Source organism: Panthera uncia, assembly GCF_023721935.1.
Source record: "Panthera uncia isolate 11264 chromosome C1 unlocalized genomic scaffold, Puncia_PCG_1.0 HiC_scaffold_3, whole genome shotgun sequence".
Taxonomy (NCBI): domain Eukaryota; kingdom Metazoa; phylum Chordata; class Mammalia; order Carnivora; family Felidae; genus Panthera; species Panthera uncia.
In genome coordinates, this window is record NW_026057584.1 from 35,242,210 (window position 1) to 35,263,115 (window position 20,906).

Consider the following 20,906-nt stretch of genomic DNA (forward strand, 5'->3'; position numbering starts at 1 on the left):
TCATGTTAGAGTTTACAAAAACCTCCTTGTACAGAGAACTCCTCCAGTGGGTACTTAACTTTCAAGGCAGCTATCCACTGTGAAGTGAAGCGCTTCAATATTGAATTTGCTCTAATGTCATATACTTGATAGAGTTACCGAAATTGTTTTAGAAAGAAGGTATAAATTATAAGTAAATGAACAAATATACGTGCTAGGCTTTTAGTCTGTGATTGATATCAAAACAGTAACTTGAGTAATTAGATTTTGAAAGTAATTCGTGTGAAAGCAATAACAAGCAAAGTTGGGAATCTGCCACTCAATTATTTAATTTCTTTCCCCTGCCCTTACTATAAATCAAAACATTCTCAAAACTGTAGGTGTAGTAAAAACTGAATTTAAAAATTCCTGGAAAATTTAGATTCTAAAGGGAAATAGGCTATTTTTTTTTTTTTTAATTTTTAAGTGTATTTATTTTGAGAGAGAGAGTCAGCACAGGTAGGGTAGGGACAGAGAGAGGGAGACAGAGAATCTCAAGCAGGCTCCACACAATCAGCATGGAGCCTGACATGGGGCTCGAACTCATGAAACTGTGAGATCATGACCTGAGCCGAAATCAAGAGTCGGACACTTTATCAACTGAGCCACCCAGGCGCCCCTGTTGGGTTGGTTTTAAGGAAGCATTGCACAGTAAGGATGATCTGAATTACGGCACTCAGTATTAAGAGAGTTGGTAGGTAATGTGTTTATGGAAGAAAATTAGTGCTTCGTGAGCAAGTTGCAAACTCACTAGTGTGCTGTGTAGCATGTCAGTTATTTAATGTATTGCTTCCTCACTGGAGCCCTGATTTGGGACATGTCACCAGGAGATGTTCTGTTTGCATCATCTTCTGCTGGACTGAATTGTTCCTAGGCAGGGCCTGTCTTACTCAGAGACTGCAGACATACAAGAGTATGGAGTCAAGTTTTCTCCACTTCTTTTCAACCTTCCAAATCCCCTCTCCTCATTCAAATTGATGGGTCCTTCAATAACTACTACTCCCACAAAACTTCCCCGGATCACTCAGTTGGATGTAGCACCTCTGTTCCCTAAACTGTAAACCCAGCCTTCTCTTCAAGAATAAATAACAGGATGTGATTCCCTCAGGGCCTCAACCATACCATACCCTTCTCTGAATTTACTATGGCCTGAGAGCACAGTGCTTTGCGTGTAGGAAGAATTTAAAGAGTCACTGAGTCAATAAAAGGAGGATTTTGTAACTAGAAGGACTTCAGGAATTATCTGGTTCTCACTGGGAGAATCTACCACCGCTTCGAAGGCACTTTGAAAAACTGATGGGGCATTTTTAAAATTTGTGTGTGGGGGAGGGGCCTACACCTATAGCCAGGTGACTTACAATCACAGGCATCCTGCACAACAAAGAATCATCCTGTGTCCTGAACTTTCTCATGTCCCGTTGGATGCTTTACATATAAACACAAGTATTTTTTAATATAATTTTCCTACAGATTTCCAGGATTTACTTGGATATCTGGGATTTAATACTGGGTAAATTAAGAAAAGATTGTATTTTATGGTGTTCGGAACCAATCAAAAGTTTTGCACCATTTGGGAAAATCACACGGCCAACGACACCTGTAGTCACGGTATCTAACAACTATCATCCCTGCATCAGCCTGCATTTGTAGTAGCTGCTTTCCTAGCGATGCTGTGTCTATATACAAACATTCTCATTCAGCTCTTACATCACAGGTGAAATACAAAAAAAACCACTGTCTACAATATCTTGTTGACCACTGTTCTCTTTTAAGTGCAAAGCGATTCATTATAAGTGGGTGTGTATATCAGACCATTTTATCAGGTTTTCTATTTTTTAGTGGTTCCTGATTTCTCACATTTTTTGCTTTATTGAAATCCTGTTTCTAGATAGATTATATAGATTATATTATCTATGAATTTTATTTTAGGATTTGTTATAAAATGGAGTATTCAGTAAGACGGTATTGAGGGCCACTGATCTAGTACATTGTCGTATAGTTTCCTTATTTTACAGGAAGGAAATGGGACACTAGAGATGAAATGATGCACCCAACATCATACACTTGATTAAAAAGTAGCCTTTGGTGGACTGATTAAGATATAGCTATAGCGCAAATAATTAATATTCCAGATTCTAACACCCTGGAAGGTTAGGTTCTGTCACATAATATAAAATACCAAAAGTTAAAATAATTTGATCTACCCTTTAATAACATTTGCTCTTGTCATCAATTATTTCTCCCTTATCCCAGGAAAAGGTGTCTTGAAAGAAAATTTCTTTTAACTGGAATTTCTGTTTTCCCGATGATGCTAATACAGATTAGAACTATGTTCCTTGGAAAAAATAATCCTCTGACTTAGTGCGGGGCTAAACTGAGTTTTATTCTTTGGCCCTGCAACATCCTCCCCACCCCCTTCCTATGGGAAGATGTCTGCATCCCTGCACGATGCAGAACAACCCTTCTCTTTCAACAATATCAACAGTAGAAACAATCAACTCAGTGGGTTCCCTCTGCATCCTTTTCTTCTGTGCCTTCCTAAGCGACTCTGTACGAGAATTACTGACCTGTGACCCCACGAGGGGACTTTGAAGGTTCCTCGAGTATCGAGATCTTTTTCTCACGAGGGATAAGGACTGGTTTTTCACTGGCAGAATCGGTGGATGAGTTGTCCTTCTCACAGCCATTTATGTGGCCATTTTGTATCTGGGGCGGTGGTGGCTGCAGGGGCCCTGCTTCCGGCCTCTCTGCCTTGTCTTTAGCATCTTTGTTGCCTTGATGCTGCTTAGACTTGCTTCTTTTTCTTTTATTGTTCTAGAATGAGAAACAAATGAGAAGATAATATTATTCAGCTCAGACCCTTTAGATACAAAGTGAACCTAGACATCAAAATGAAGTATGTTATCTTGTTTGCTTTCTGGCCCTTTAGAATGGGCAAAAACACCTACATTTTTATTAACCGCCCACATTAATGTAAGTATCTTCTTTCTCACGGTAAGTTGTGTAAACTTTTACCTCATAAACATAGTGAGCAAATAAAAGTTCCCTTAAAAGGAAAAAATAGCAGGGAATGGCCTAAAAGTCAAAATATTATTGGAGCAAATTGAAGCCATATATATATGAACGGTAATATAGTAAAATCCTGTGAGAACTGCTTTCAAAGAACTTGAATTCAGATATTGTGCCACTGGAGAAGAGCTCACATTTCTTAAATTGGTGATGTGGTGGTGGGAGACAAGGGTTCTGATCCTCCGGGGAGGTTAGGAGGTTGAGGAGGAGAATCAGTAAGAAAAGGGCAGGCAAGTCCTTGCAAGATGAAGAAGTAGAAGGCAGGTCCCCAAAGTCCAGGTTGGGTCTGCCGAGATAGATACTAATCAACCAGGAGATTCCTGGCATGGCTGCCACTGTCCACGGAGTGCAAGGCAGCCACAGGACACATAATCATCCCCACGAGAATTTAAGCTGGCGCAGACAACCGCTATAAAGCCATGCCAAACCGATCTGGGTCCACCTGGATTTGGACTGTGCAGCTGGAATCCTGGACGACCTCTCGGCTATGAGGCGAACAGCATTACATGGTTTCACTTTATTTACTTTGAAATAACACCACCCTGCATTTTAGACCATTAAAATGTTTTTGGACCCCAATTATCACAATATGGCAGGGTTTTACGGTACCTCTCCTAAGATGCCCTAATAGATGATACATAATAATATACAGGAAATTAAGAAGATGTTCCCAATTATGTTGCACGCTTTACTTGACTTTGGTTTTGTACCTTCGGGGTACTCAATGTATTTAACATTCAGGACGGCGCAGACCTTGGCCAAGCAGAACAGATGCCTGACCCATTAGAGCAGACCCTGTCCCACCCGCCTGCTGCAGTAGTGAGTGCCAGTGGAACATCAGCCTGGCTTTGTTCTTCAACACATTTGAAAAGAAAAAATAAAAAGAAACTGTTTCCTCTTAATTCTCCTCCTCATTCCCTTTCTTTCCCATGGAAACCACAATCATTCCCCCAGTAGTGCTCCTCTAGCTGAGAGAAGCCATTCCCTGGGTGAAGGGAAGGGCTGGCGGCACAGGTTCCCATGCAAGCTGCATGTCTGCTGGGCTGGGGGGACCATTTTCCCACTGAGCCTCTAAGATGGAGGCTCAGTGAGCTGGGTCTGCAGTTGTTCCTCTGCTCCTTTTTTCACATCAGAGAAATCTGATACCCAAACCGCACATCTGAGATTTTTCCACGGACATGTCAATATTGCCTTTCAATCACTTGCAAACCATTTTCAGCTCACACAGAAGTCAGGGAAACCATGAGTAGAGATAAGCAGAGATTGTCAAAAAGGGTGACACACAAAGGTTAAAAAAAAAAATCTCCCAATTCCTCCTATTCCACAAGAAACTAAAGGGAGAACAGAGGGCGAAGGGTAATTTCAGTAATCTCAGTCATCTCAGGATTTTATGGAAGTAATGCTGCCTTTTGTTTTCTCAAAACCTGTTCTGTGGGCCTGTGATCTTCCCTCATGGGGAAGGGTAGACTGGAGTATTATATTGTGGGATACCCAAAACACAAGGCCTGGCTGGGAAATTATGGGTACGGATGGGGCAGTTCCTTTGAAAACAGAATCAGACTAAAACAGGTTGCAGGCCAAGAACAAGACTGGTGCACCTTGTAGGAGCTACTGAGCTCCATATATGTCCACAAGATTAGGCAGGCATGTTCTGGAGACAGAGTGCCATGTGACACAGGCGCACCTCACGTGTGCCCAGAAGTCAAACCCTTTGTGACTAGCCAAGAAAGGAAAATAATTCGAAGAGGGCAGAGTAAAATCTCCTTCCCTCTGTTCTCAAAGAGTGGTTTGCCAGGGTTATCAAGAAGGAAAAAAATTGGTCCCTTTCTTACTATGGCTTTAAGGTATTTTCTTGTTCCTTTGTTAAAGATCTAGTTTAGAACTCCGCAAAAAAAAAAACAAAAAAAAAAAAAAAACCAAAAAAAAAAAAAAACAAAGCAACTCAGGGCAGCTTTGGACAGATTCTTTCAGTTGGAAAAACATGTGAAAATATATTTAGAGCTTTTCAAGTATCTTTAAAACACTCCCTAATTTTTTCCTTTGTGCTAAGGAATATGTTCAGGCAAGTTAACGTCTTGAATCCTTTGAATTCTCCGGCTGGGTTCCCCTTAATACTTAAAAAGAAAAACTCTGGGACTTCTAAAGCACACCTGGTGGTTAAAAACACTCCAACAGAAAACAAGGGCATTAGTAGTGAGGGTGGCTGGTAATTGAAGAGAGTCTTAAATTTGCAAGTTTTCTCGGTCTACATACCAACATATTTGAAAGAAGCATAAAATTGGTAACCTTGTTTAAATGGTAACAACCATGGATGTTTTGATTGGAGATGTGATTAATTTACAATCAGTATTAATCTTACCTTCTTTTTTCCTGTCATATTCCATTCTTTTAGAACTTGAACTGCACTGCCTAGACAAAGACAAAGAACCTTCAACACGTATTCACATAATAAAACACCACACAAAATTCATCTCTGTCTTTCCATCCTGGTAGCAATTTTTTTTTTTTTGTGGCTTTTTCATTTGTTTTGATACATCCTACCTTAATAAAAATGCCAGTTTCATTTTTTATTTCCAGACTTTCATTTAATTCACTGCATGATCTTGGTTTTATCAAAGTATTAAGCCCCACTACATGAAGCTTACCTTTTTATCATTATGTTGTCTTAGAGAAAATGAAATATATCTTGAGAATGTTCTGTTAGCTTCATTGCCATAGGTGGAATTAAAATTGTTCTGTTTGATATATGAATCAAAATACCTATAATCTTCCAGACCAAACATGGGATTTTGAATATTATTAACCAAGTGCATCAAAGCTTTTTGCTTGGCCACTCCTGCTCTTTTTCTGCCCCCACTCATTATGTTTGCAACTTGAACTTGAGCAGCGTGATAAGGAGGGCAGATTATCTGAGGTTGGTTTTGCTCTCGTCACTGTGCATAAGGATGGGATGTGCTCTTTGTGAGGCTTCTACTTTGAAACAAAAGAAATTCATCGACTGACATATTAATCTCAGGTTTTCTCCATGCTATTAACATACATATGTGGCCTTGCACAGACTCAGAGGAAAAGTCTAACCTGATTAAGCTGTAAAATATTTTAAAAGACATGTATACTGTTAGTCAGCTATGATAACTGTTTTCCACGTGGTGTAACAAAGTTCTTCCCTCATTCCAACTGGGCTGGGGGTAATACCAATACGTTATTGGTAATGAGTACATCATTTGTTTTCCTATAAATAGGTAATTCTAAAAGAGTAGCTCTTAAATGTATTCTTTTAACAATTTTAAGCCTTTTCATACAATCTCATTATACTAATAGTTCTGTACAATGAGTGTGTTGGCTAAACAGAGATAAACTTCAGGCCGGTCTTTTTAACAAATTTCAAATTAGTAGGGTCCCAATTATTGAGTCCACTGTCACTGTTAGATAAGCAGAAGGCCATATTGCTTTGACAAATGTTTAGACAGGCTAATTATTCCTATCTATTCAAAGTTTCCAATTCAATGCCCCTCTTAGGCTTTCTGAGTTACATGTACTTGAAATAATAACACCGCACTTAAAAGTAAGTTATAATTCAGACTTTTTATTAACTGAGCTGGTCTTTCTCTCATTTGCCCAGAGAATTAATGTTTCACAGTATTCTCCTTTTGAAGAACTTTAGAAAGTCACTTTTATTAGGCTTTTTTCTTAGCCGATCCAGTGGCTAATAATCATTAGGGTAGTTTTTACTTACAGCTAAACTTCAGTTTTCTAAATAAAATAAAATTAAAAAGCAGTGTTAAATAATGTTCTTTCTAATCAGAGAAAGGAGGTGAGTTGCTTATGGCTTTACAATTATTCCTCTAATTTTCACATTTTGACATAAATTCTATTTGCAATTTGGACAATGAGCTTTTCGAGAGCAATTCTGAAGAAGGAATACTCATGTTCACAGAGAATTTAGAAAATGTTTTATTAAATTTTAATTATACTGAAACGGCTTGAAGCTTTTGAAGCCACTCAGAAACAGTGCTTTTAATATGCCTCATAAGTGATTCCTAACAAATATTTTCGAACTTCAGTGGTTTTTAAACAAGTTTTCCAACTGGTCCCCAACCAAAGTGATATGAGATTTCTCAGCAATCAATGGGTTTTTTCAATGAGATCTCAACACTGACAACGAGGTGACAATTTCAAGGACAAGCAAGGTGCTCTATTTAAATACAAACGGATTTGATGACAGTCTATCAGTTACTGAGCATCTGTGCATTTCATCAGGGTCACTTTGTAATGAAAACTTTCATGATGGGGAATGTGGGGGCTTCAATCCAAGTGAGGGTGGGGAAGAATGGGGATAATAACCTTTTTCCTGTCCTAAAGCTTTTTTCCATGTGAATGACGTTGGCAAGTGAATCTTGAGAGTTTATCTGCGCCAGGATGTGCAGATTTCCAAAATTTTTTTCTTGAGACAAATTGCACCAAATGCTGCGAATTAGATCAATATCAGATTTTCTACTATTTTTTTCTTATGACTAAAAACTCTGTATCTGCCAGTCCATGAGACAGAGAGAAACAGAAAGGTTGCTCATTATGGGTCTGCTTGCAGGTCTATTTTGAATGACAATCATTTTTTAAATCAGTTAGGACCCTAAATCTTGAGATTAGTTGAGAGAATTTAGATTTAGAGTGTGGCCTGGTTTCAAGACCTGGCCTGAAATGCAACCATACTTGTAGAACTTTAGGAAAATTATTCCAATCCTAGGAAAATAAGTAAATCAAACCATCCTTAACAAAGAAAGTATAAATAGGATATAACTGAGAAATGTGCTGACAGGTGTTCCCTGACCCAATTTATCAGATTATATTTAGCCAGTCCATATTTACAACATAGAAACTAATACCAGGACAGAACCCATATGGTAACTGAGGACAAGTACGAGACCTCTGTCCATAAGTGGAAACTGTTCAAATAGGAGGGGAGAATTTCCCCATAATATACAGGAAATAATAAGGTCGTAGGTTACAAATTTATAAGATAAACATATTCCTAAGACTTTGGATTCTATGATATCACTGGCAATTGCTTGTCTAAAGAAAATTCTGTTTTAGACAGCAAAAAGGATCTAGAGGTAGATGAGCAGAATTGATATTCTGATTAATTAGGCAATCTCAAAATCATAGACTAAGGCTACTAAAGAATAAACCAGTACTGGGGCACCTACGTGGCTCAGTTGGTTAAGCATGTGACTTCAACTCAGGTCATGATCTCATGGTTCATGAGTTTGAGCCCTACATCGGGCTCTGCTGTCAGCGCTGAGCTAGTTTCTGATCCTCTGTCTCCACCCCCACCCCCCCATCTTTTTCTGCCCCTCCCCGGCACAGGGGTGTGAGCATGCTGTCTCGAAAATAAATAAACATTAAAAAAAAAAAAGAATAAACCAGTCCTCTCAGACTATGTAAGCATCAAGTTCAAGGACTGCAGCTAAGTACAGCTATGCTGAAGAGTTGAGGAGGCTTTCCAGATCAGGAAGGAAGTGCATTACCCTCCATTCACAAGGACACCATCAAATAAAGGGCATGCTTAATAACAAATTGGAAAGACTGGTGGACAATGGAATTAGCATCATTATAATAGGTATCTTTTATTTATTTATTTATTTTTTAATTTTTTTTTTTTCAACGTTTATTTTATTTTTGGGACAGAGAGAGACAGAGCATGAACGGGGGAGGGACAGAGAGAGAGGGAGACACAGAATCGGAAACAGGCTCCAGGCTCCGAGCCATCAGCCCAGAGCCCGACGCGGGGCTCGAACTCACGGAGCGTGAGATCGTGACCTGGCTGAAGTCGGACGCTTAACCGACTGCGCCACCCAGGCGCCCCTATAATAGGTATCTTTTAGAAACTAGGTACAATCTTTTTTTTTTACACGAGGGAGAAAGAAATCCCAAATTCTGCTCTTATTGAGTATATGGATGTGTTTTTAAAGCTTAGCATATTTTTATGAGAATTACATTGTCAGTAGCTAATTGACATTCAATGCATTTGAGGAAAAACACAGAACATATAGAATATTTAGTTCTAACAGGTTCAGGGGTCATGTATGCTTACCATCCACGAAGGCTTGCACTGCTTTATCTACATTAAAGTCAAACTGTTGTAGCACCAGCACGATTTCATTATTGCTTTTGTTGGGAACAACTGAGCGAACTGCATAGATCTATGAGGAAAAAGAAAAGAAAAAGAAAGGTAAACACTTTAAATATTGTCCATACTAGATAGACTATAACTGTTAGAAGGCCTTGAAAAGCCAACTAATCTATCTTGCCATCAAGCAGACTCAAGCATTTCAGACCAGCAAAAGTTCATCCTGCTAATCACCTTGATACCCTTTTTATTTATGTATACCTGTCCACCAAGAGCTCCTTGTTAGGACTGTGGTAGTAAGTATGAAAAGCCAATTCTGGTTTTTCACCCTCAACATATCCCCAAGACTAAGGATGCATACAAGAGGTGTTTTCAGTGAAGACACAGATCGTTTTCTGTCTCAAGCTCTCCTCTACACTGGCTCAGGGGGCATCTTTGGAAAACTTACAGAAATAGCCCCATGCCTCAGCTTCTCTTATCTGCACAGTGCAAGCAGTCATCTCAAAGCTCACACAAGTGTGCTGTAAAACTCCATTAATGCTTACAAAGACATAAAAGTGTGGGGCACTGTACTTTTGAAATGGCAATCTTAGCCATAATACAGAATGTTCCCAAACACATTTCTAAAAATCAAACATTTAAAACATCGTAAAAGTAAATACATATATGAAAGCTAAGGATTTTAATAGGTTAAGCTAAGCTGATAATAAATTTTTAATGACCTATATGTATTTCTTAAATTTAGCATGGATTCTTTACTAATAGAATTCATTGACCTCTATCTCACAGAACTTGGAATTACTACAGTATGCTCTACTTATCTGAGCAAAACCTAGCTCACCCAGCTTTCTATCAAGGGGATTATTGTAGCTGCTACTGATAGATTCTAGAGTCCTCATGGTGCAAAGGTAAGTGGTAGCCATAATGATGATCATGAAAGCACAGCACAATCTTTGTGTGTTTTTATCAATGGTTAAATTATGGCTAATTGAGTTTTAGAGTTACATGCAGTTTACTGTAATCAGATTCGTGGACTACAGATTATATGGGTACGATATGTGTAATGTGACTCTCCTAACCAGAACATTTAGTTAAGTATAGTTAAATATAGCCTAGTTCCTAATTATGTCAGAAAATAGGCAGCCTATCTCATATAGATCTGTACATGAGAGTACTTAGACTATAATGAGAAAACAGCACAAGCTGGAAGTACATAACTTACAGAGGTTTGACACTATTGATCAGAAAGCTGGTTTTGAATCTTGACGTTCATAAACATGTGGGTTTAACCAAGGACTCTAATGTAATATATGTATTTGTATGTATGTGTCTCAGGATTCCTTTGCTTTTTTTTTTTCTATTCTCACCTTTTATAGTTCTTACTTTTTTAGATTCTATATTAAAAAATTTACTTCTTCAGATATAGGTTCCTTCTCATCTTTTCTCTTTCCCCTCTGTAAAAATCCACTCAGTGAACATTTTTTGAATGCCTATTGTGTGACAAAGGCACCAAACTTCCTGGAACTTACAGACTAGAGGGGCATGTACGTGTTGATCAAATGATCACATAAATAAATATATATATGTATACATTGTGATTAATGCCATTCAATCATATGACAAGGAGACCTTACCTTATATAGGTATGTTAACATCTGAAGGACAAGTGAGAAGAGATGGGTAGGAGGTAAGAGGAAAGACATTTTAGGTAGAGGGAACAGTATGAATGTGGAGTAAGGCACAGAGGGAGGCAGAACTGAGGCTTTTAGAATATAAGCAGGGACCAGTGGTGGGCACGGACTAAATCATGCACGGCCTACGAGGCCATGCAAAGGCCATGTGAGGATCTCTCAACTATCCTTTCTTTTGTTAAGTTGTACTTTCTTATTCATTCATCATGTTAGAAAGATAGCTTTCTCTCTATCTCTATCTCTATTATTGTGTAAGTTAAGATGTACAAGGTGTTGATTTGGTACATTTATATACTGAGAAATGATTACCACCATACCATTAGCTAATACCTCCATTCCATTACATAATTACCATTTCTTTTTTGTGGTGAGGACGTTTAGGATCTACCCTCAACAACCTTCAAGTACAGCATATAGCATTTTTAGCTATAATCACCATATTGTATGTTAGATCCCCAGAACTTGTTATTCTCATAACTGGAAGTTTGTACTCTTTGACCAATACATCCCCATTTCCCTTTTTTTTTTTTTAAAGAGAAGCTGAGAGAAAAACAAGAACAAAAACACCTGCATTTAGCCAGGAAAATCACTAACAATGTGTGTCCAACAACAGATACAATTGGCTTAATAGTTACCAGTGCATTGGAGTTACATATAAACATTACATGTTACCTTCTAATGTAGTTCTTTTAAATAAAATTCTAACATTTCAAGCTACTATGGTTGGTTAGTGTTATACAAAAATCTTGAGGTGCCTGGGTGGCTCAGTTGGTTAAGAGCCTGACTCTTGATTTCACCTCAGGTCATGATTTCACGGTTTGTGGGACCAAGGTCCCCCCTCCCCAGTCAGGCTCTGCGCTTACAGCTTGGAGCATGCTTGAGATGCTCTCTTTTTCTCTCCCTCTCTCTCTGCCCCTCCCTCTCTCTCTCTCTGAAAATAAATAAATAAACTTTAAAAAATAAAAATAAAAATAAATAAAATTTCTGAGGTGCCTGGGTGGCTCAGTTGGTTAAGCATCCGACATCGGCTCAGATCATGATTTCACAGTTTGTAGGTTTGAGCCCCGCAGTAGGCTCTGTGCTGACAACTCAGAGCCTGGAGCCTGCTTCAGATTCTGTGTCTCCCTCTCTTTCTTCCCCCCACTCTTGTGTCTCTCTCTCTCTCTCTCTCTCTCAAAAATAAACATTAACAAAACCTTAAAAATTACATTATTATTTTATCAGCCATACCCTTCTAAATAATGCAATGATTAGTTATTAATTACATTAACTGCATTATAATTACATTAGACCAAAGATTTCTTTTTTAAAAATATAGTTTATTGTCAAATTGGTTTCCATACAACATCCAGTGCTCATCCCAACAAGTGTCCTCCTCCTTGCCCATCACCCACTTTCCTCTCTTCCTCACCCTCCATGTAGTTTGTTCTCAGTCCTTAGGAGTCTCTTATGGTTTGCCTCCCTCCCTCTCTGTAACTTTTCCCCCCCCCCCATGTAGACCAAAGCTTTCGATCCACCTGCACAGTTGTGTGATCAGTAAAGACCCAGAATTATGGAACAAACATAAAATAACTGTTCTCCCTGCTTCCAGTCTCTCCTCTGCAAAACATATTTTATTATATTAAGGTAAAACATAATATATAAACCACAGCATATAGGGACAGTTTCTTTTTAGACGTTTATACAACACTTGCCTATTCCTCTTTAAAAGGAAAAAAAAAATAAAACCACGGTCAGATACAGAAAACATCTATCCTTGTCATTTTATATATTCTAGCTCCGAACATATCCTAAGAAAATTGTCAATAACTGAGTTCTGATACTAAATCTAACTATGAATATTGCACACAATTCTCAGAGGAAGATACTTAAGATAGGAATGTCAAGTTTTAAAGAAATGGGAAAAAAGAATTTCTGCCTATTCTTAGGTATTCCATAGTAATGTTGAATTCTAGTTGTATTTCTGGGCCAAGCTCTGTGTTTGCTTTAATCCCAGGGCTTGGCTAATGTGAAGGGAGTATTGTTTTTCCACCCTCTTATTTATAAATTCACTACGTCTACTTTCCAATGAAAATGTCTTTGAGAAAGATGGAGAAATTCTGCGTGCTTATACGTGCACATAAAAATACAGGAACCTCACAGGGTCCCTATTCATGACGCAGCAGAGTTATAAAGGGTCTAAGCATTTAAATCTAAAAAAAGATCTCATTATGAAGTAGCTTTAAAAATAAGGAGTGGATGACAAAGGCAGTGTTATAGTGAGGTTGTATTGAAAGGCTGCCTTTGCATTTGGAAATGAAGCTCCTGGAGGAATGGATCAATCAATGCGTGACTAATGGTAGTTTGCATACGGGGAACTCATAAAATTCACGCCTGCAGTGACTGTTTCGCAGAGGTTGTTTTTGGGGCTGCTTCAGACATACAGCCTTTACTCCACTGCCACAGCCCAAGCTGGTGTGCCTGCTGCTGCAGCTTCACGTCGAAGCCCACTGTTTGAAGCTGCACTTGACTGCATCCCTCCAGGGTTCTCACGCCACAAACAGAGCGGTCCAGGAGGGGTGGAGCAGGCGGCAGTGCAGGCTGCTGGGCGACCGTCGGGACCGCTAGGTAGCGGTTCATTTAGCAACAGCTTTACCTTTCTCAAATCGTTCCCTTGTTTGGCTTCTACTAATTTAAATCCGGTTTGGCAAATTCAGTTTGCAATTGAGAAATCCGCCTTTTGCATCTCAGAAGTTGTTTTGATTTTACCTTCAGCAGTTTAATCTCTCCTGCCTTCCTCTCTCTGGGGCTTTCTATCTGGCCGGGCAGGCTTTGCCCCGTTCTGCCTCAGGCCCGCCCTGCTGGCATTTCGCCTGCGCTGAGCAGCCAGGCAGAGTGGCTTTCACAGACGCTGCTCAGTTTCAGTTTCCCACATTAACCTCCCTCCCCTGGACTTGCGCTGTCTGCTTTAAGAGCTGTTAGCAGATTTCCTCATTCACACTGTGCATTTTTTGAACCTGTCTGTGATGACTCTTAGAAATTCTTCTTGGCTTACTGATGAGTCACTTAGACTGTGTCTGAGTTTCAAAAACGGTTCCAATCCACCTACACAGCTGTGTGATCAGTAGAGACCCAGTATTATCAAATAAACATAAAATAACTACTCTCTCTGCTTCCGGCGTCTCCTCTGCAAATTCATTCCGAGGTTCCTGCCAGACTGCACTTCCTAAAGTATAATCATGGCCATTCTACTCCCTTTCTTGAGAAGAAAGCTAAATCTCTACATTTGAGCATTCATGGCCATCAGCAGCTCCAGCCTGCCCTTCCCAACACCCCTCTCGCTCTGCCCAGTGTTGGCTCCCCCCCCCCACCCCTGTGAGCTTTGTCCTTGACAGGAGAGGTGTCTGCTTGTCCGAATCTTAGAGTCCAGCTGAAGTTCCACGTATTCCGTGGGGTCCTTCTCCACTAGCCCTGCCAGAAGTCACCCTGCCTCCTTACAATTCCCACGGCTCTTATCAGCAGGTGTCTCTTTACACTTAGCGTCTTCTACCCTACATGCTGAGTGTGTACATGCCGTGCTTACTAGATGGTAAGCGGCATGAGGGCAAGAGTCCTCCGCTCAGACACCTCTGCATAGTCAACATGCCCACCCTGCCTGACTGATCATGTGCATGTGTAGGTATTTAACAACTATTTGCTGAGTGAGACAATGCCAACTTGTAGCTGTATCTAGCTGCTGTTTTGGGTCAAAGGCCTATTCTGTGAGCAGGTTTGGGCCATCCTATCACTCTGCGTTTGCCATCCACAATAATATGGGGGTGGAGGTCAGGTGACTGTGATGTGACCTAAACATTATATGGGTAGGAGAATGTGTATATGTCCTCTAAATTTCAATAACAGAGATGGGAGGAATATTTATGAGATCTGATCATTTTAGGTACCGTATTTTGTGAAATTTTAAAAATATAAAATAACATAGTAAGTGCCTATCATTCCAAAGGTCAGCCCAGCAGACAGATGTTGGTTGAGCCCCCACTAAGTGACAGGCACAGAGAACACAGAGGGGAACAGATACAGTTCCTGCCCTGAAGGGGACAGTGTAGCAGTGGAGCCAGAACCGTTTACACCTGAAAGTGTATAGTAACCCCGTGCTGTCTTTATGAACAAGGTACTGTGGTACTCCAGAGAAAGAACCAGTAAAGTTTGCCTGGAGAAGGCAGATTACAGAGGAGACAGCTAAATGTCTTAGGAGCTTTGAATTGAAACAAACCTGTATTCTAATCTTGGCCCTGCTCCATCCTAGCTCTAGGACCCTGGATGAACTGTTTAAACTGTCAAAACTTGGTTTTGCAGCTGTAAAATGAGGATATGACCTGCTAGAGTCTCAGTAAAAATGAAAAGAGATGATGCATGTTAAGTGTTGGATATAGAATTTGGCACATATTAGCTGCTCAATAAATTTTAAAAAGAAAAGGGCTGGCACATTTACACTGGGCCATGAAGGAGAAGGGTCCGTCTAGGTGTAAAAATCGGCACGTCTTTGAAATGGACAGAATATGTGGCTAGGGTGCTGGTGAAAATTTATTTGTATACCTCTCTCCTTAAGAACCTTCCTGTACAGCCTCACTGAGCAGTCAGCAGACCCGAGGCTCTCCTGAAGCCCTCCCTCACCTGCAAGCTGATGTACCATAAGGAAGCCCATCACTGCTTCCCCTCTTCTGGCCTGCTCATTCTTTATTTACTCACCAAATGCTTTCTGTGATCGAGTACCATACTAGTGGCTGGATATAGCACTAACGAAACAGATACTGTCATTACAAACCCATAGAGGAAAAGAGAAGTGAATATATAAATTTAAAATGTGTATTACTGCAACTCATACTAAGTGAGTGATATGAAGGAAGCAATCAGAATGTAGTGACAAAGATCACTGAGGTCAGGAAGCAACCTGGCAGAAAAGCCAAGTGGGCTAATCAGAGTCTCTGCCTTGGGAGTCTGGACTTTTTCATACAAAGGGAGAGAAGAAAATAGGGATGAAGAGGGGCTGTTCTGGAGCTGCCTCACTTCCTGCCTTGCCTGCTTCTTTAGCTCTTCTTGAAGTCCCATAAGACCCTACCCCAGACCTTTATAATAACTTCTTTTACTTGCACTAGTTTGAGAGGGTTTCACTTTCTACAATAAGCAGCAAGTGCTAGACACAACACTAGCAGCCAGGGCTGGAAATAAGAATAATAAAGCCAAATAATCAATTCAATTGGCAAAAGGGAGAAACGGACGACTTTACAGGTAAATCCAGTTGGAATGTGAAGGACAGAACGGAGAAGGCCCATGAGCCTTGTTCACATACCTCTTCTAGCAACTTGTGTTGGCATAATTACGTATGTGACTATTTGTCCCCCTGGGACATGAGCCCCTGAGTGAGAGAGATCGCATTTATAAATCTACTGGGTCTAGAACAATGGGTGGCATCAGAAGATGATCGATGAATGTACAACTGAATGAACTAAAGGAAGTAGGAAGCCTAGTAATATGGCCACTGAAATATTACAGTTTTATTTGTCCATTTCCCCCCCAGTGCGTTTCTGAAATTCAGTGTAAAGTATTACAGGATTAAAAAGTATTCCAGCCCAAAGTGAACGGAGTGCCTCCTAGGTACCAGGAGGATGGTATATGGCTATATACCATGTATGTGGTGTACATGGCTGGTCCTAGCCCTGAGGAGCCTGAAGTGTTGTCGCTCCATCCTATCCCCTACCCTAAGGACAGCAGTCAAACAGCCAGCAACCTCCTTTGTACACCAGTGAGAACCAGAGTTATTTATGGGTTTGCCATTCTTGCAACTTTGAAAGGAATTTTATAATCAGCTTTGGTCACATTTCTCAAATGCTGAGCCGTTCAGAGATGCCTTAAACACAGCTCATCTGTGTATGTTTTGCTTCACTTGCTGGACCACTAATATCCACACACTAATGAAGGCAGTTCTCTCAAGAATCTTCTTGAGGAAGAAAATACTCTTTGTAGACCAGTATCCTGGCATCATGGATAATGCTATAATTTAATTGCCTTTTCTAACATCTACTTTCTGCCAGCAGAAAAAAAAATATGCATGAGGTGTTGTCATGTTCTACTTGGCTGACTTTTTGGGAATTAACACCAGGGGTACAAATCAAAATTAACTTTTTTTTTTTTCTTTTTGGCAGGAAACCAGGATTAGAAGGAATAATGAAGATTTGAAGGTGGAAAAAAATGAGATGTGCCTTCTCAAACTTTAAAGTACATTCACATCATCTAGGAATCTGATCAGAATGCAGAATCTGATTCAGATGCTTGGGGTGGAGCCCAAAATTCTGCATTTCTAATAAGCTCCCAGGGGATATACATGCTGCTTGTCCGCAGATGTGGTTGGCATAATAATGGCCCCCAAAGACATACACGCCCCCAGTCCCCTAGAACCTATGAATATGTTAGGTTACATACAAATTAAGATTGCATAGAATTAAGGTTGTTAGCTGACTTTGAAATGGGGAGATTATCCCAGATTATCTCAGTGGGCCCACTATAACCACAGCATCCTTCTAAGTGGAAGGAGGAAGAAAGTCAATGTCGGAGTATGCAATGTGAGAAAGACCTGACCAGCCACTGCTAAGTCCAAAGATGAAATGGGGCCATGACCAAGGAGTGCAGGCAGCTTCCAGAAGCTGGAAAAGGAAAGAAAACAAATTCTGCACCTACAGCCTCCAGAGAGGAACATAGCCCTTGCCAACATCTTGATTCTAGCCCAATAAGAACCATCTGGATTTCCAATTCCATCAATGTAAGATAATCAATGTTATTAAATCATGTTATTTAAAGCTACTAAATTTGTGGTGATTTGCTACAACAAAGGGAAGCTAGTACAATGGGCCACAATTTGAGGAGTGAAGGTCTACACCGTTCTTCTTCTTAAAATGGAGATGTCTTTCCCTTGCTCACCAACTAATCGCTTTTAAAAAAAATACACCATCCTGTTCCCCCATCACACACACATATTTTGAGGGAATTCTAACTATTCATTCAAGCCAGATTTTGTGAGGTAAAGTGACATGAATCTGACACAATCTTTGCCTCCAGGAACTGACAAAACAGTGGGAAAATAAGGCAAAATCATAAATAACAACTAGCTCAAGGATCATTTTGACAAAGAAATCATCTGATTTCACATGTTCTCTCTGCTCTCTTTCACTACCCCCAACAGGTTCCCTTTGCTTTTCACCTGGACTCTGGAAAAAGCTTTCTGATTGGATTCTCTGGCTTGGTTTCTCCTCTCCCCAATCCATCTTAAAACAATCACTGTACAATTAATCTCCCCAAAATGGTTGAGTGTGCTTATCTGACCAAGGGAAGGAGCCGGCAATGAGAAAGGATTTGAGCAGAGGAAAGACAGGAGGTGAATTCTGAAACAAAGTCCTGGAGGAAATGAAGGAAAACGGTATCAAAATCCATGTGGAAAAACAAAGTTTGGAAAGGAGTGGAGATTCTTCTCTCTCATTCTCAAATTCTAAGAAAGTGAAGATATAATGGAAATTTGAGATCGTGAAGAGGAAAATGTAAGGAGACTATTTCCTAAGTGAGAGTGTTAGAGCTTGCTTCAGGGCTTAAAAAGTGGGAACAGGCTTAGAGCTGCCTTATGGGAAGGTGATGGGAGTGGCCTCTATACGTGGAAGAATGCTGAGCAGGAGTGAGCAACCATGAATGTTGGATAGTGCAGATTTGTCATGATTTTCCCTAGACTGTTCAGTAAGCCCAGAGCAGAGAAAAGAAACGATTCAAGGTTATAAACTCTAAGGAACACACTAGGACATCCTAGAGCTCAGGGATATGGGGCATGAGAATCATAAATGCAGCCGATCAAGGCATCTGTGGTCTATGAAGAGGGAGGATGGACTGGGAGTAGGGAGAGGCTGAGGGATGAAAGATCCTGTTGAGAACCCAGAGCAGATGTCAAAGAGAGCAAGAGGCTGAGAAAGGTCATTATAAAAAGGATGTGGCCAGAGAGAGGATGTTAGATACTTCCAGTCCGTGGTCCTCGTCTTCCAGAGTGTAAATATAATCCTTTTCCTAAAGACCAGCCCTTCACTTTTTTCAAGGAACCAAAAGTATGCCCCAGAATTCCATCTGTTATAGAGTAAATGTATGTTCTTCAGCAGTTTGTTTTTTTTTTAAATCAGCTGTGCTTCCCAAGCTTTTACCACATTGGCCAAGCTCCTCTAAGTGTATGACTGAAATGTGCTTCTATAAAAGAAGCTTATTGTTCCTGAAGTGGTTGGATCTGAGCAGAGGACTGTGGGACCTGCACCTGTCCTGGTTGGGCTCCATTTATCCATTAAAGGAATCTAAGATGGCACAAACACTTTTAGGAGCCACACCAATTACTGGCTGAGATGGAGCTTACTTTGCTGCTAACACACCCTAGGTTGTTTCTGTGACCAGTGTCCCCTGTTCCGTACTTGTGCACCAACTAGAATGCAAGTGTAGGATTTTGCATTCACCTTTGTTAAATTTCAGTCTGTAAATTCTGACCTATCCCTCAAGCCAGCTGTTAGCCTTTAGAACCTCGCTTTCGCCACCAAAATCAGGGAGTGCATTAGCCATTCCTTCTGACCTTGCATCATTTTTTAAATTAGTTGAGATCTTGTATATCTTATCCAAATTGATTTGAATTTGGATGGCCAGAGCCAAGTACAAAAGCCAGAGTATTACTACAAGAACTTCCTTCAGAGCTAATATTTACCTCCTAATCCATGTTCATTTGTTTATTCATTCAGTCAGTCACAATGTACAGACTATGCTAAAAGCTGGACTGTAGGTGGTGACAGATACATTCCTTGACCAGCTTTGGAGTTTATAGTGTAGGAAGGCAGATGGTTGATGAATGCTACAGAAGGGGAAATAAAGATGCTTTGGGTGCTGATAACAGGAGAACCTATCCTAATCTAGAGTCAGGGAAACCCCCACTTGAGAACTGAGGATGAAGGGTGATTAAGACCCAGAGGGGTCAGGGGGGAAGAGATGGGAGTGTTCCAAGAAAAGCACACAACATCTGTTAATGGACAGGACAGAGTGACTAGGAGCACGTTCAAAGCAATGATGGTCCAGGATTGTGGGAGCATTAAAGGTTCAAAGGAAGGGGATTTTGGATGAAGCTGGATTGAAAGGCATGGGGCAAAGATGTGCAGGGCCCTGCCAGCCATCTTCTAATTTTGAGCCTTATTCTGAGGGCAAGCCATTGAACGGTTTTACTCAGAAGAGGAGAGTGATATTTGCATATTCGAGAAGGTCACTGTGGTCTCTATGTGGATTAGCAGGAGGAGGTCAAGTGGATGGCAGGATTCTAATGCAGTGTCCAGGGAACAGAAAATAGACCAAGACGGGGCAGTTTAAAGAATAACTCACAAATTAGTTGGGAGGAAGTGACTGATTTGTGTGTAAGGAGATGCGAAGAACGAGGAGGACAAAGGAATATGGATGACCCAGGTTTCTGACTTGAACATTTATGTGGATAGCGGTGTCATCTGAGAGATGAGGAGCCATGGTAGAGATGGAGCACTATTCTTGAGGTATCCACATATCCAGATACTTAGAGAGCAGCTGAACCTCTGAATCTGCAGCTCCAAGGAAGAACTGAGCCAAGAAAACAGATTTGGGCACTGTCAGCATCAAATATTGGTTCTCAGCCCCGACTGCAAACTGAAATTACCTGGTGAATTTAAAAAATATTCCTACACCCAGGCCCCATCTCCAACAATTAAATCTGGGCCTGGTTATTGATTATTTTTTTGTTTTCTTAGTGATTTTAATGTCTATCCAGACTCTGAGAACCATGAATGAGAGATATGGGAAGTCATAGATAGGGTGGGGCAGTGTGGAAGAAAAAGAAAGTGGCATGGGACAGACCTCCTTTTAGGTATAACTGCTCACCTATCAACTCATTTACCTGAATGCACTATCTAGCCGCCCACACCTCCATTATTTACGCATCATTA

At 40.4% G+C, this 20,906-nt stretch overlaps 1 protein-coding gene across 6 annotated transcripts in view; it reads right to left on the reverse strand.

The window, feature by feature from the left end:
* The window catches only part of SPATS2L (spermatogenesis associated serine rich 2 like), a 166,406-nt gene that overhangs the window by 50,865 nt on the left and 94,635 nt on the right, over window positions 1-20,906 (reverse strand). For all 6 annotated transcript variants that reach the window (XM_049615912.1, XM_049615913.1, XM_049615918.1 and 3 more), the window contains 3 exons: window positions 9,179-9,287; window positions 5,447-5,496; window positions 2,586-2,832 (listed from right to left, as the gene is read on the reverse strand). In XM_049615912.1, coding sequence (XP_049471869.1) covers window positions 2,586-2,832; window positions 5,447-5,496; window positions 9,179-9,287 — 406 coding nt within the window. The remainder of the gene's footprint in view (window positions 1-2,585; window positions 2,833-5,446; window positions 5,497-9,178; window positions 9,288-20,906) is intronic.